This window comes from Mauremys mutica, chromosome 19, assembly GCF_020497125.1.
Source record: "Mauremys mutica isolate MM-2020 ecotype Southern chromosome 19, ASM2049712v1, whole genome shotgun sequence".
Lineage (NCBI taxonomy): Eukaryota > Metazoa > Chordata > Testudines > Geoemydidae > Mauremys > Mauremys mutica.
Genome location: NC_059090.1, coordinates 23188298 through 23205646, shown reverse-complemented (window position 1 = coordinate 23205646; position 17349 = coordinate 23188298). Strand labels below are relative to the sequence as shown.

The 17349-nt window shown below is 38.0% G+C and overlaps 1 protein-coding gene across 5 annotated transcripts; it reads right to left on the bottom strand.

Annotated features, from left to right (window-relative positions):
* Positions 1 to 75: 75 nt before the first annotated feature.
* ASPA (aspartoacylase) lies at positions 76 to 16637 on the bottom strand. 5 transcript variants are annotated; one of them, XM_044993441.1, is made up of 9 exons: positions 15620 to 15732; positions 14553 to 14731; positions 13371 to 13633; positions 11017 to 11212; positions 9683 to 9776; positions 8951 to 9058; positions 6784 to 6893; positions 6028 to 6202; positions 3805 to 4929 (listed from the first exon to the last, which is right to left on the bottom strand). In XM_044993441.1, the coding sequence occupies exons 3-9, from the start codon at positions 13607 to 13609 to the stop codon at positions 4787 to 4789; spliced, it is 1065 nt and encodes a 354-aa protein (XP_044849376.1). In that variant the 5' UTR covers positions 13610 to 13633; positions 14553 to 14731; positions 15620 to 15732; the 3' UTR covers positions 3805 to 4786. The 5 variants fall into 5 exon arrangements, with proteins under 5 accessions (XP_044849375.1, XP_044849373.1, XP_044849376.1 ...); XM_044993440.1 differs by lacking the exons at positions 3805 to 4929; positions 14553 to 14731 and adding an exon at positions 76 to 101 and having other exon boundaries at positions 15620 to 16128; XM_044993438.1 differs by lacking the exons at positions 3805 to 4929; positions 14553 to 14731 and adding an exon at positions 393 to 3797 and having other exon boundaries at positions 15620 to 16634.
* Positions 16638 to 17349: the final 712 nt, after the last annotated feature.

Here is a 17349-nt window from a genome sequence, read left to right as displayed (position 1 = left end):
CGGAACCTTACTCTGGTCATCTTGTGTGGTTGCTTCTAGTAGTTTTCCAATCAGGATACGCTTATGCCATTTATCCGAAGGATACCCGCGTTAGTCTGGATCTGTAAAAAGCAACAAAGAGTCCTGTGGCATCTTATAGACTAATACGTCTGTTAGTCTATAAGGTGCCACAGGACTCTTTATTGCTTTTCACTTATGCCATTGTGGCCAAAGAGCCTAGCTAGACCACACAGTACCAGATGGTTTCTGTGCAGTACGATTGCAAGAACCTTGACCATAATAATAGGTAGAGAAGGCCAAATTCTATACTTTTGATATACAGTAATATTTATTTAAAATTAAAGAAATAAAGCAGATAATTTAATAAACATGTATTTTTCTCCTGTATTTATTATTGCCTTAACACTGCAATTGAAACACCAAGCAAGGATAAAGAATATTGGTTGGGAGTGAGAGGGAGAAGAAAGACATCACTTCTAAAAGGAAAAGGAAGGTGCAATAGTTTTCTGGCCCATTAAATAATTGTTTGTGGCTATTTTTCTTGTGCAATGACATGTGCATCTTATTGTTATCACTAATATTTTTCTGATACTGATTTTTGAGGATGGTTGCTAATATCAGAACCCTTTGCTTTTTCATTGTAATTAACACAACCTTCAACTTGTTACTGCATAGTGTTTTTAAGAGATATAGTTAGTTACTGCAACTATCAAAAATAATGCACATGGTTTTTAATGCTTTCTCAGCCTGACTGATGCCAATATGACAAAATAAATATTTAGAGAGTTAATTCATGCCCCCCATTCTTTCTGTCTCTGTGATACTCAGGCTTGGTTCCTACAAATACAGAATCACTAAATTACAGTTTCAGCAGCCTGCTAAGCTCCACATGGAATCCTTTTAATGTTTTTTCATATATCAGAGATAGAATTTACAACTCGTCCTTCAACAAAAAACTTATGTCAATGAGTTCACAACTTGGAAATGGTTTATTTTTCAATTGGCTCCAGTGGAAGTTAGTTGCTGATGCTTTCACTGATCTTATTAACGAATGATTTTACAACACGTTTCTAATACATTTGTGAGGTTAATTATGTGTCCAGGTTGGATGTGGCAATTCTGTAACATATGGGCCTGTTCTTGCATTCGTTTATACATATAAATAAATAACAGGAGTTCTGGGATGCAAGAATTGCGAAATCATACGCTATGCCAAACATTTTATTTGAAATTGCTCCATGTAATGACCGCAGTGCACCTTTAAGCAGGTATTTTTTTTGGCTGGTCTGGCGAGTGAAGGGAACAGTGCTTTATGGTTGGCTGGCTAGCTGGCTGGCGGGGGGGGGAGATGAAAACTGCTGCATAAGAAGCAGAGTGGTCGCTGACATCCCCTGGGAATGCAGCGTTTAAAAAGGAGCAGCACGAGACCGGGAGCCTTTCTTTTTACACAGACCAAGGCTGAGGCAGGAGGGCTCCAGTGTTCAGCTCTACTCGGCTCCACATGGAAGCGAAGCAGGGCGGTGAGCAAGCCAAACCCTTCCCCCCACTTCGGTCCCAGGATAAAGGCAGGAACTAGTAGCAAGTTTCAGTAGTTCCGGATTACTGCACCCACGTGGAAGGAGAGCAGGGAGGAGGGAGAAAGCCCTCCTCCCACTTCAGTTCCGGAATAGAGAAGCAGGCCTTTATCCTAGCATGACTCCTAGCAGACACAGAACAATGAGAGCGGGGAGGAACAGGGGGAAGATTAATTCTCTATTTCCCCTGGTTCAGGCGGGGCGAGGCAGGTATAGCAGAGTGAATTCACAAAGGGAGGTGACGTTGAGTAGCAAAGCAGCTGGGAGCCAGATTCTGTCCCTTGGTATACAGATTAGTAGAGGGAGGAGTGCGGCCCCCTCTCATAGCAGCTGTGCGGTGCACAGAGGTTTAGGGAACAGGGTTTCTGTTTTACCTGCTGTGGGCAGGATACAGCAAGGGGATGGAATTTTGCTTCACCCTCCCAGTTAGTGTCATGGGACGGGACTGGGGAGGAATCAAACCCTGCACAGGGTGGACGGAGTGCAGTTATTTGGGACGGGTGAGCCACGGGCAGGATCCTTGCAACAAGAGCGAGGGGCTGGGGGAGACTGGGATAGTGCCTGATAGTGCCAAGGGCAGCCTATCAGGCTTGGGCAAGGATCTCAAGGTGAGGCACTCACCCAGGCAAGTGAGCTGGCTGCGTTTGATGGTGGGACAGTCAGCTGGGATTTGATACAAGTAATCAGGGTTATTGCATCTGAGGTTGTTTCCACAGCTTTGCAAGGCCGCACAAGGCGTAATGGTTTGCCCAGTTCTTGGACATTCCACTCAAGTGATTGCAGATGAGGCAGACACTGAGGACAGGGTCAGTTAAATGAGGATCCTGATACCAAAATGATGTGGCAAAGGTGGGGATTGCAGGCACAAGTGATTCCTCTGATGCTTTACCCCCCCAAAAAACAAAAAAACCCATGATGGGGTATCACATGGGCCAGCCAGAAACTGTCTCAGTTGCCCCCCTCCGCCCCCATAAGCAGATGCAGGGTATTGCACGGCTGATACAGGCTACCTGTAAGTTCCTCAAACATGGGGACAGCCATGGGAGAGGTGTCTTGCTAAGGCTGCATTCCTTAGCTATGCTTGTGTTACAGCTGAAGCTTACCCAGAGAGAAGCCCGGCTTTGTTAGATACATAAATATAATCGGACGGGCATGCACTACATTCAGTGGCATACATCTAATCACAGCAGTTGCTGTTACCGCACTGGGCAGGCATGCAATACATTCACAGGCATACATTTCTTTATAGCAGTGGATTTTGCAGGATCTATACATTCAGGCATGCATGCAAAACATGTTTTGGGTCTCATACAGCACATTCCTGCCACAATGGTGAGGGGAGGTATAGGACACAGGGTAGAACAAATGCCACCTGCAGGTAGGCCCTGTTTGAACAGGGCGTGAGTGACAGAAGGCAGGCCGGTACAAGGGGCCAGCTTCAAGCATTGGAATGGGCTAAGGCCTCCGGTGGGACTACCCCAGCAAGGGTGTTAGGTCAAATTGGTGGGCTGGGTTTAATGGAGGTTCTTATCCCTTTTATGTGTTTTGCCCCGAGGCTTGGCCCCCGGAAAGGCTCCAGGGAATTACATTGCTTCATAACCTTTTTGGGATTGACAATGGCATAGCACGCGCCTTGTCTCATTTTCAGGTCCACAGATTTCTGGAGTTGGCACCAGGAGCCATCCGGGAACCCAGGCAGATGCCACTAGCACTATGGAACCTTGGCGTAGAATGGTTTTCAGTGTGGTGCGGAGATCAGTTGCTCCATGCACGTGGCAGGGTTGTGAGAGAAGTTTTAATGATTTCATGCAATTTCAGGATTAGGAAGACTGGTCAGCGATATGGTCCATTACAAAGGAACAGAAGCTGCGGTACGTGCTGTCATTGGCAAACCGTCAACTGGTGTCCTCCACAATCTCGAATTGCTTTTCTGCCATTACATTCGTCAGTAGACTAAATGGTTATCCTGTTCTTTGCAGTGGTTTTTTAGTTGGAAGGTTTTTGGCTGGGTGGTCGCGTACTGGTGGACCTAGGTTGGATTCCCGTCGTCCCATCACGGCTTACATACTTAGGGAACTTGTGCAGATCCTTGGCGATGTATGTCATAATGGACAGGAGGCGGCCTTGTTCAGGGCTGCATTCTTGACAACCGTTTTTGGTGCTTTCAGGATCAGTGAGCTAGTATCTGGGTCTGGTAGGGACTCAACAGGAAGGGCTTTGCAACTGCGGGATATACAATGGCAGGAGCATTCAATAATATTACACTTCCGATGGTCAAAGCCAGATCAAGTCAGCTGGGGTGAATCTGTGATCCTCTGGCAGGGTGGTGAGCCTGGGGTCTGCCCAGTTCGAGCTTTGAAGGCCTACAGAGTTATACGGCCAAAGGGGAAAGGCTCCCTTTTAATGCATGGTGATGGGAGTCCCCTCATAGCATATCGATTTGTTACTGGGTTGAGACGGGGGCTGATGAGGTTGGGGCTGCCAGCCCTTGCATTTGGTTCCACTCATTCAGAATCAGGGTGGCAACGGCAGCAGCACAGGTATGGGAGCAGAGGCAATCTAGGCAGAGGCAATCTAGGCAATCAAGTGTTTGCATTCAGATGCATACCGAATGTATGTAAGACCTCAGGCGGTAAATCAGCATTAATGTATCGTAATCTCATTACAGATATTGAACGACCAGCCATGCAGACAGTGGTGTGGATCTGCAGGCATAGTATTGAATTTTGTGCCTATAGTCACGTGTCCAGGGTTGCCCGAGGGTTCACAGCTGGGCTTTGGTGATGAGGTGATACTCAGTCGGCATGCAAGGAGGGTCAAGTTATGGGATCAACTAATACTGATGCTATATGCTGTGCAGGCCTGTCAGCAGCCCCCAGATATAATGTGGTGCATTTTTGGGAAGACAGTTTGGGAAAGCTTAAAGGGGTGGAACTAATGCTCAGAGCAAGGAGGGACTTGGGGGCTGATCCTTGAACTTTTTCCAGGACTTAATATGATTTGGTCAGACATGCTTCATGCTTCAGGGTCTGTCAGGGAGCCGTGAGTCGCCCCAGGATGGACAAGACAAGGAGGTATGTGAACAGGGAGGTGGCCAAATTCCTTGGGACCATAGGAAAGATAGTAATTTCACATCCTGGCATAGTATATGGGGCAGCAGAGTTGTTTCGGGAGCATGGGGTTCACCTGTCCGAATTAGGTGCTGTCATGTTTTAACTGGTATAAAACATGGCATTAGGAGATGTCTGGGAACCCAAGTACGTGTGGGGAGGAGGCAGCGAAGCTAATTGCTGGTGGCTCCTTGTGGCAGATGTCCAGTGCAGGTACTCCATAGGAAAGGTATACAGATAAATGGCTTGGAAAAAAAATTAAAAAGAGGTGTTAATTAAAGGTTGGGGACTCCTATGATTGGTATGTCAGGGGGCCAACCCCTCATTCTTATAGGCAACCTTACCCATCCACCCCCCACCTCCTAGGAGGGCTAAGGTCCCGGCAATGGATTTGCTGGAGGGACATGGATGGAAAAAGAGGGGGAGTTGGTAAAAGCCCCCTGGGTAATTATGGAATAAACATGGGGTTACCTGCACTGTACACTGTTATCTACCAGGTCGTCCCAGACATCTAGTAATAAAGTTGCAGCCTGATTAAACCTGTTCTTCTTTTGGCATAGCCAGACAACATGTAGATGTAATTGAAAAACTTTGCAATTACAGAATGCTTTATATTTTCATTGCTGCAGAAATTTTATCAAATTTTCATCAAAATTCTTACACTTTCCACAAATAGTGACCATGAAGTATAATATTGTACCAGTACATTCCTGGGTACATAACATTTAATTTAAACATATGCCACTAACTCAACAAAATCAATTTTTGATTTATTTGTCTTTAACATTAACTAGATAATATTTTAAGTGTACCTGGTTTCTATTTTATTTTATTCAGAGTAACTTTCTTACTCAAATTGAAAACATTTCCTAACACAGTGTGTATTTTTTCAGTAATGGAGACTTCAGGTTGCACAATTTTGAATAACATTTGGGAAAGATTTAAAATTTAACTGTAGGAAAATCTTTATATAAAAGTTTATAACACATTGATCAATAATTTGGTATATTATATAGACACAGTTTTCCAGAATGCATTAAATAATCAGCTATATAAACTAGTAATATTTATTTCTAGTATCTGCAATAAACTATTGAACATGGCTAAAAATAATACTTTGCATTTCAAAAGTGCTTCTCATCTTCAAAGTGCTTAGCAAAATTAATTAATACACAATTTTAAATTAAGGGTTAATTTCTGCATTGATTTATGGTCCATTAATCCCCACTGACTTCACCTGGATTACATGGAGTAGAAATCAGCAATGAATTTGGCCATATGTCTAAAAAAGTTTAATAATCTTTTACAAATGTCCTAGTTCTAAGACAAAGAGGATCTGATACCTTTTGCAGTAAGTTTTACTTTGACTGTTTTTACAAAAGCTTGTTTCTTTTCATAATATGCAGCCTCATTCACAAATGTTGGGTATACTGTAGAATCCCCTTCATAATTAATAGTCTCTCCATCAATAGTTAAAAATATAGGATCCCCATTGTTCAGTGGCTGCCAGTCTTGATCCTTATAGGAAATTAGAGTATAGATTGTTAGAAAATAGATTATATTTTCACTTTCATATTTTTTTATAACTTTCATATAAGATTCTTAAGTTTATTATGCATAGTTAGACTACTCTGTGCAGTTTATGGCCAAAACTTTCAAAGCTCCACTGATTTGGGATGCCTGACCTCAGGCATGCATTTTGGGCCTGATTTTAAAAAGTGCTGAGCGCTCACTATTCCAGGTGAAATAAATGGGAACTGTTAATGCTCAGCAACTCTGAAAATCAGGCCCAAGGTTTCTCAAAGGTTTGACTCCCAAAATTGGAAGTACCTGTTGAGAATGAAAGTATATCATACTTTCTTTTCCTTGACTTTTTGTTCAAATCTGAGTTTAGAACTTCCCAATTCAATTACTGAAATACTGTAAACCGTTAGTTATAAAACTTATATGAATGGTTCTAAAACATTCAATCTCTCCATTGGTGGGTTTGACATAATTGTAAATATCTGATTTGATGATATACCATATACTATACCATAAACCAAACATCAAATGGAATACCTATAAAAATGTTGTAAATGAAGAATGATAGATTTTACCTGCAGGCTAGGGTGAATAACAGCTGTAATTTCACCATTTTTATTCCTGGGATAATCTACTTTTTCCATTATTTTGTAAATTTCAATTGTACATGGTGGAAATTCCTTTCCTAGAAAGGATAAATATATTTTTAAATGTCATGTCAGCAAATTCCCAGTTAAATAGTACATCTAATTTATTTAGAATGGCTGAAGTCATTCATTTGTATCTGTTCATAGTTTATCAGTTAGTAATTAACTCAAGTAACATTAATATGTCTAGCTCCAGATTTCCTATCCCATGAAGGTCAGGTTGCTGATTGATGACCCAGTTGCTTAGCATTGCATAAAAATCTGGATCTAAATTTGAACAGTATTGTTGAAATCAGGGATCTCAATCACTGCATACACAGTAATAAATTCATTTTGTAGATGAGGAATTCATAAAATCTGACAGTATTATTTAATAGTTAGGGAATTATATTGATGGGATTGCATGCAGTTCTTGTTTTCTGACACAATAATGTGGAATTCTTAGATGGCACTGATGCATGCCTATGTCACTGCTTCAAGAATAAACTGACAATCAGCAGTCAAGCAAAAACTTTCCCAATACAAAGATATTTTAATTTATAACAACTGTGTATTGACTTTGTATAGGTGCATAACAAAAGTTTATTGACTCTCATAAAATGATTTGAGGTAAAGGTATACGTAAGAAATGGAAATGAATAAGCTGCTCATTATAAATGTTTCTTGTTTATATAGCACTCTCAGCATACAGTTACTATAAAATAAGTTGTGAACACAGTTGTGAACTACCACTTTATATCTATGACATATCTTGTAGGAGCCTGCTGGAAAGGTATAACAAGTGGGGTTCCGCAGGGGTCTGTTTTGGGACCGGCTCTGTTCAATATCTTCATCAACGACTTAGATATTGGCATAAAAAGTACGCTTATTAAGTTTGCAGATGATACCAAACTGGGAGGGATTGCAACTGCTTTGGAGGACAGGGTCATAATTCAAAATGATCTGGAGAAATTGGAGAAATGGTCTGAGGTAAACAGGATGAAGTTTAACAAAGACAAATGCAAAGTGCTCCACTTAGGAAGGAAAAATCAGTTTCACACATACAAAATGTGAAGAGACTGTCTAGGAAGGAGTACGGCAGAAAGGGATCTAGGGGTTATAGTGGACCACAAGCTACATATGAGTCAACAGTGTGATGCTGTGCAAAAAAAGCAAACGTGATTTTGGGATGCATTAAGAGGTATGTTGTGAGCAAGACACGAGCAGTCATTCTTCGGCTCTACTCTGTGCTGGTTAGGCCTCAACTGGAGTATTGTGTCCAGTTCTGGGCACTGCATTTCAAGAAAGATGTGGATAAATTGAGGAGGGTCCAGAGAAGAGCAACAAGAATGATTAAAGGTCCTGAGAACATGACCTATGAAGGAAGGCTGAAAGAATTGGGTTTGTTTGGTTTGGAAAAGAGAAGACTGAGAGGGGACATGATAGCAGTTTTCAGGTATCTAAAAGGGTGTCATAAGGAGGAGGGAAAAAACTTGTTCACCTTAGCCTCTAAGGATAGAACAAGAAGCAATTGGGCTTAAACTGCAGCAAGGGAGGTTTAGGTTGGACATTAGGAAAAAGTTCCTAACTGTCAGGGTGGTTAAACACTGGAATGAATTGCCTAGGGAGGTTGTAGAATCTCCATCTCTAGAGATATTTAAGATTAGGTTAGATAAATGTCTATCAGGGATGGTCTAGACAGTATTTGGTCCTGCCATGAGGGCAGGAGACTGGACTAGATGACCTCTCGAGGTCCCTTCCAGTCCTAGAATCTATGAATCAAGTTTCACCATAATTCTAGATTCTCAAGATTCAGTAAAAAAAGGCAAAAGTCATTAACAGAAGTTCTTAAGGCTTAAGTGCAATTTTCAGTTCCAACATTCTTATATAATTATTCATCATGCTGTAATTCAGTCTGAGTAAAATAAATTGTAAATCATTTATTAAAGACTGTATGAATGAACTTACTATTAATACTACAATAATAATACAAAATATGAGTTGCATTTGTTTCATTGCAAAATGCTGTAGCTTCATTTATTTAAAAAAATCTACTCTTTTGCAATGAGATACTAGCAGAAAATAGGAGTGTTCATGCTTGCATGATTTACTATACCTTCATTAAAAATGTGCACAAAATCAAGGCCATGTTTGATAATCTTTCTCATTTTGTCCAAAATATCAGCTCTAAGAACTCCTTGGGGCTGAGGCCCAACTTCCACACCTGTGTACAAATGAGGGCGATATCGATAGACATATTGTATGTCACATGTTTAAAATGCACACTAAAAACATACATGCCTGTGTGTGTCTGTGCTTACTGTTTTAGAATTACCAGTTTAATTAACATTGAAGGCAAAATAATGCAATATTTCTCGAATGTTATCCTGTCTATTGTAGTATAAATGAACAGGTTAGCCACTTCAGTTCAGACACAATTTCTCTTTCTTTTATCCCACCATCCCTTTTCTGGTTAACAACCAACATTGCATCCTAGTTTTATTTATGAGAAATAAATACCTCTTCTGAGTTCAACATCAGTACTGCCGTTAATCAAACAACATAATTTACTTTCTATCCTAAAATATTATAAATATCTTCAATAAAATATTATTCTTACAAAAAGCGGCTTGATTGAGTATAAAAAAAGGGGGGGGGGACTTTAGGATGCAGAATGGATAATTTATTTACCAAATCAAGCCCATACGATTACAAAGCAGGTGGATGAAGCTCATCATAGAAATTTGTTTAACTTAAAGAAACAACTTAAAAAGAAAAATATTTGGAGACAGGCATCTATTTTCATAATTTCTGGGGATTGGAAAGTGGTCTCAACATTCATATTTACCAACAGGGTGTTTTGCTATAGATCGAGTTGTTGCATATTTCAAGTTAGGGTGTTCAATCAGGAAAACAGGACAACATTCTGGGGCCAAAGCATTCTGTGAAGATTTGTCAAAAAAAGTCTTTGTTATGCAAATATTAAAAATGTTGCGCTACAAAAGACTACTGATGCTGAAGTGATTTACACAATGTCTTCAATATGTTGCTCTTATTTCATGGCCCTAAAATAAGTAGGACATCTTTAGAAAACATACAAAGCTATATTTGTTGGTCTGCTTTCCCTTAGTTCATGACAGGCATGCTCCACTGAACTTTGCTGCACACTAATATAAATGAACACAGTCCCAGTCTTAATTTACCCAGAATCAAATTGCTTTAGGACAGATTTCAAATATTTTTCTTCTACGTAGGGTTAGATTCTCTTATGAGACACACGTAGTGAGTTAGCCCAGTTCTTTTATATATCTTGGCAGAAAGCCTTCCTATCCATTCCTTTCTAGATTACTGCCTATCATTTCTACATTTTGATTAGCTGTATGCCAATCTTCGTATACTCTTACACATAAACTGACCACATCTTTGAACAGTATATAAACAGAGGGTGCACGATGAAAATTAAATATCATATGTCAAGTATATGAAATATCTTATCTTGAAGTATATGAATTAAGGGGAGGGGATCTTCAAAATGTACCATATTGACCTAATTTTGCTCCCATTAAAGACAGTAGGAAGCTTATCGTTAACTTCAGTAAGATAACAGGCCAACATGGAGCACTTTTGAAAGTCTCACCCTAAATGTGTGTCACTTGCAATACCAACAAGATTAAACATTTCCAACACTTATTAGTACTGCAGCCAATGTATATCAGAGTTTCTTTTGTCATAGCCTTAATCCATTCATTTTTCAAGTCTGCATTTTAAACAACTGATGTCTTACAAAATTTTGCATTCAGCCTACAATTTTTTCCAGCTTTATGACAGACTAGTTTAAAAACAGACCCACTGATCTGTAAGTTTTTCTTAATTTTGCTGTGTGTTATTTTTTGCTGCTGGCCCCACATTTGTCTTACTGGTAATTTATTTACTAGTGCTGTGTCTATCAATTATTATAATGAAAGGTTGGAATCAGTACTAAGCAGTATTAGACCCAATTTAATAATTCTTTGTGATAGTAAATATCCCATTCTATAGTTAGTTTTATATTCTTTACCAAACATTTTAGCAAAATAAAACAGCATAAATGTATTTAAATAAAGGCACAAAGTTGATATACAGTAATATGTTTCAAATACAAATCTAAATGTATTCTCATAGTTTATTAAAAATTAGTTTTACCTTAATATAATGAAACATCTGGATTGTAAAGTTATTCCTGGAGTTTTCAAGAATAAGAGTGCCACCCATGTTAGAAGTTGTGTTGTGAAGGTCAAAAATAAGGTCATAGGCATCATTACTATCTTTTGGACCAAATACATGATTGATTTCCTGAGCCCTTCTCACTTCATATGGAATATCTTCTGTGATTTGCCTGCTGTTAGTATTAGTACAAATAAATTAATTAAATTCTATAGCTTTGCTGTCAGCAAAAAATAGAGTATCCTTTTCATTTGATTTTTCCATAATTGATTAGAATTGATATACCATATACAACTACCCTGTCAAACTGTTTGACCTGTAACAGGTTGTGCTTGAACTCAACAAGTATAAATGCTAGTAGGCAATGTGTCTTGCTGTTGTCTCTATTAGTATTTTGCAAGATTTCTCACCTAATCTAAAATGATATTTTACATTACTTCTGCTTTACTACTTTGCATGGGCTCCCAGTTCACAATGGTTGAAATTCTCCCTCTGTACAGAAAGGCAGCACAAGATTTATGCACCATGTGAAGTCATTTCTAGGGCCTAATCCAGCATCTGTTGAACATAGAAGTCTTTTAGGAGCTAGTTCATGCCCTTAGTCCTGATCTATGTTTTTCATGGCTTGTTTCCTTTTTTTATCATCTTCTTACTTTTCATATTCTGACCAGATTCTTAAGATCCCTTGGTTTGGGTCCTCTCGCTCCATAAAGCAGATGATACTTATGGATTCCACCTGGAATTCTTTCCCTCAAGATTTTAGTAAGTTCCATCTCAATGTCTTTAAGACTAAATCAAACTGTTCTTTTTAATATACCGGTAGTTTATGGTTGTGAGATTTTATAGTTGAATGTACTGTACTTTATTAATTTCATTGTAAAATGGCATCTGATATGTCATATACAATTATAGACTATCTTTGTGCTTTAATTTAATTGAAACTGAGAACTTCTTGGGATAGGGGAAAGATGTAAGTACTCTGGGTAAAATCCTGCTGTTTTGAAGTCAATGAGAGCTATGTCATTACCTCCAGTGAGGTGGGATATCACACTCTATTTTTGTAAAGCCATTGGTAACTATGTCTTCACACCAGAAAAAAAAAGTATAATAGTCTTCTAAATATACTTACTAATGCTCTAGTCTTGAGTAATCTGTTGGGATTTACTGAGAAATATTAGTAAAAGTTATTCAAAAAGCATTTAAGAAGAAATACTGTACTTTAAATTAGATAAGCTGACAGTACATTTGTTAAACCATTCCAATTTCAAAGCAGGTGAAATAATAAAGAGGAAGACAAATTATTCTAAATGCATAATACATAAAAGTATATGTATGCGTAAATAGTTAAAAAGTTGGTGCAGACCTTTGTCTCTTGCCAAGTATTTACCTTCTAAGGGAAACTACCAATAAAACAATTTTCCCTTAGATAAAATGTCAAATGAAAATGCATAGATGCATTGTAAAGACAAATATTTTTATACAGCATGTATGATATAAATGGTCTTTGCTGTTATCCACCTTTCCCATCAGGACCTTTGTGTTGTATAATTAGCTGTTGAGCGTGCAGATATATCATACTTTAAAATGCTTGATTCACCTACCAAAGTCCATTTCGACAGTTAACATCTCAAACACAGAGCTAACACAAATGTCATTTATCATTGTAAAATAAGCCTCTTAAATTGGAATAGTTACACTTTGTTTTAGATTATGTAAATCAAGAAATACAGTGTGATCACTTAATTTATTGACAATTTTGTCTGTATAATTTTGCCATACTATGCATATTTGAAACTTGACTGTTTTCACATTTCATTCTACACTATATGTGACTGAAATTTAAAATACTCTCAATATTTATATAACATTTGTTTTTTCTCAGAGACACACGATATCATATTTATCTATATTTAAATAGGTTTGAGTTTTAACAACTGGGTATGTGGCTACCAGTACAGTGACATTAACAACAGTCCAAAAGTTAAATTGCCCAAGGGGTTTCAAGACATGTGAGAAGTGACATTGTCACTCAGAATAATAGCAATACTTTAACTTTACATGAATACAGCAAATTCTATATTGATTTTAAACATAGTCTAACTTTCTGTGATAATTTGTCTCTTGTTGCAGTAGCACTATTTAAACAATGAATCAACTAAGTACATTCTATTTGGTCTTTCTGGGTTAAAGGTCAGTGAACAATATCATGTGATTGCACTGTCAAAAGATTATTGGTGTTCATGTAAAAATTTTACCAATAAAATAATAAAAGAAGCCCCTGATAACATTTAAGATAGAAAACTAAAAATATACAAGCACACTGTTATTCTTACCCAAGATTATCAGGATCAAAAACTCGGTTCAGGTCACAGTCAATGTATCTAATACATTTCTTCACAGCTCTTGGGTTGGTAATAAATGGTCTCACTTCCAGCCCTGTTCTTTGAATCTCATCTCCATTCTCTTGCCAATGCTTGACCAAAAATACCCCTGATAACTCATTGCCATGAGTCCCTCCAAAGATAGCAACTCTTCGTACAGGAGCCTCATGAACGACATAACAGGAAGTCATTCTATTAAGCTGCTTTAATGATTGCTGCAATCAAAACAGAAAATAATAGCAAAGTAAAACATTTGTTCCTAAGAAAGGACAGAAAATGTTTGACTTTTTTATCTGTCTAGACCAGCCGTTAACTGGAGTGTATTAACATTTCTCTAACAAGTCTTACGAGTTTTCTGTTGCAATACATGGGTGTTGCTAAACTGACACTCCTCCTTCCCAAACCCTGCCCTTCTTTTTACCATATTTGGATCATAATATGTATAAATCAGCTAAAGATACAGTCATATAGTTCAATCACTAACTCCTGTACTCAATGTGTAATGTTATACAGTGTATAATCAAATACTATACTAATGAAAAACAATATAATTTTTAATTTGTACTTTAAAATAATGTTCACATTCTACATAGAAAATCCACAGAATGCTCGCACTTCAAATTGGATGTACCAGGTATATTTGTGCATCACTTCATGTGTGTTTTATATCACATAGCCAGTACAATATGCAATAGAGAAATGGTTTAAAGTAAGCAAAAATACACAACAAAATATGAAGTTATGATTTCACATCTTAGGTATTGTGAAAGACAAAATGCTGAAATCTCATTACTGTCAACTACCAAAGACGTGTGGGTATCCAAGTACAGCTGGATTTCTTGAAGTATGTTTTTTGTTTGTGTATGTATATGTACATATACATATATATGACAGTTCTATCATACTTAACTAATGAACAGTGACTGCAGGGGGCTTAATTAAAAATTAGAATTCAATATATTCACATCAGAGTGTAATATTCTTGGCCCCAATGTTGCAATGGGATCTGTTAGCATGGACCTCTGTGCCAGTGCAGATTATCTAATTGGTGTTTTACATTTCTAACTTCTATGATTCTAATGATACAAAAAATAGATGGATGTAGCTGACATAAGATCAAATAGTTGTACGTGCCTCTCAAAATCTTCAGAGGTCAAGAACCTGCCTTTTTCCAACTTCAGAATTGTTCCATAATCCCAAAACATACACCATAACTACCATTCATAAAGGACTTTCGAAGAGGAAAAGTAGACTATGCAGCAGTCACATATGTTCCATGGCATCCTGGCAGTGTTTTATGGCCAGCATTATACCTGCAATCCCAAGCCATTATATGAGGTCTTCTACAAGTCTAGCCTAGCCGGAACCCACCCTATTGTGAACATTTCACACATCCTTTCCTAAAGGCTTTTACCATATAGTATGATAACTTGGAGAATAAAAAAACAGCAGGAAAAAACAGCTTTTTTATAGGCAAGAGTAATCTGTACTAATTGTAATTACAACTCTGTAATGACTCACTGCACACCACAGAGATACAAACGAATTCTACATTTCAAGCGTATAAAATATAATTTTTGTCAAGATTTGCTTTCTTTCTGTTAGAATTTATATAGGATTTATATTTCAATCATCCAGAAACCTCTCTGCTATGTGAGAAAGATTTGATATGTTAAAGATAAAAGAAAGCTGAACATGGGATTCATACATCTTGATTAAATCTACTGGAAGTGTACTCACATAATAAAACTTGCACTTTAAATTTCAGTCTATGCATACTGATTTACTGAACCTTGTAGTGAACTAATCTGGATAGACTATGTTTATTCAGACACCTAAGGGTATTATTTCTTCACTTTAATAACTTGTCACATAGTTGCAAGAAAGATAACTGTAGTAAATAATTTATTAAACAAACTAGAATAGTTATATTTACACCAAAAGACTGTTTTGTACCATCCTTTGACACCATTGCTTTTTGGTCATGGTTCCAAAGTTATTACACAGTGACTGAACAAATGACTCACACTTTGAATCCTGTTTATAGAATTTAAACAGTGCAGCACTTTGGAAAGTAAACTGTAAAATGCAAATACACAGTGCTAGTAAACACAGTTTCTCTTTTATTTTTTAATGTATGATAATGTTTATAATTCCTTGTAAGAGGTAGAGTGAAACACAGCAATTGTTTATACACTTACCTCATTTAACATGCAAGAAGTTTGTCTCAGAGAAAGAGCTTTAATAGAAAAGATACAGTGCATTTCCAAACATGAGTTTAGGACTAAAGCCGTGGAAGCTTCTTTTATACCCTTAAAGCAAGTTAACTTCCAAAGAATGTTTAACTCCTGGTTTCCCAGTACTAACTCTAGTGAACTTGTGGTCATAAATGAAAAAGAAACATTTAAAGAGTTTTCATTCTTCTGAGTTAAGATGATGACAACAATGTAATCCGTTATTACTGTGTTGTGCGCCACCACCTATATTTTGTATCCCTGGAAAATTATTCAGGCACTTATTTTGGCTTCTTTAATATCATTTTAGGGCTGTTTTGTTTTTGCATTCTGTAATTATTGCTTTTTTATTTGTGCAGCAGTACAAAAGCCTTAAGAGCAGGGTTGGGAGGACTTTGAAAAGCTATTACTAATGATAATAAAGCTATTTAGTCTAAATCATTTTATAGAGGTTCCTCTGTGTATTCTCCCCCACAATGCTCTCTGTTGGAGTGAGTCTGCCCTAAAGACTGAAAGCTGAACTTGACTGCCTCCAAAGAATATTAACATAGGGCTGCATCTACCACTCTAAAAGAAGCAAAATACCCTGAAAGCAAAATACCGGGGGCAGCAAAATGTTCAGTAACTACTTGTATAGGTCAGTGCAGTCTGGTAGGAGTTGATATTTGCCAACTTGCTTAAAGCATCATAGTGCTTAGAGCTGCCCCTATCAGCACTGCTTTAAAGACAGGAAGAGAGCATTGCTCCACTTAAACAATGAGGGCTCCTTCCCTTGAGGAAGAGAGTGACTCCTCTGCAATGCACACAACTCATGCCAGACTAGGAGCAAGGGGCAAAACCCTGCTACTTTAGCTAGTATCCCGTGTGAACTAGTAATTACTGTACTAGGCTGCTGAGTGGATCTTCTACACTTAAATAATTACAATGAAGATGATAGGACTAACAATATCTGTAACTGTAAAGACTGGGCATGTTTTTCCTATCCAGGCAACTGGGGCACCTGGACCCTTTCACCCCCAAAGAAACCCCCAATGAACCCCCAAAGAAACCCCCAATTATATTTAATTGGTAGCCCTATTAAGTGCACTATACATCTTTTAAAGTTTTTTTAATGAAATACTATTAGTCTATCTTGCAGAACACCCAGATCTTAGGGTAAGGGCTGTTCTAAAAAAATAAAATAAAATATGGAGATATACCTATCCCATAGAACTGGAAGGGACCTTGAAGGGTCATTGGGTCCAGCCCCCTGCCTTCACTAGCAGGACCAAGTATTGATTTTGCCCCCATCTGTAAATGGCCCCCCCCTCAAGAATTGAACTCACAACCCTGGGTTTAACAGGCTAATGCTCAAATGTCGGCTATCCCTTCCCCCCATATTTTTTACTATATATTTTTTTAAAAAACGCATTTACATTATTTTAGCTGGGTGTGATTGTTTTAATTGTGAGGTTCCCAGGTACTTTTATTTATTTTCATAACATTTTTTCTTGCAGAGGTAAAAGCCTGCCCAGAACTAATGGCTGAAGAAAAAGCCACTCAGAGGATAAAGGGTGAAAAGAAGCTAGGGTGAAATCCAGCCCAGAGCTGATTGTTGAGGGGAAAGCCTGTCACAGGCTGGAGAACGGGGATAAGTTTATAGTTAGAGTTCAGGAGGGTTTATTGCATGTTTCTGTTGGGCTTCTGGCGCCACCTAG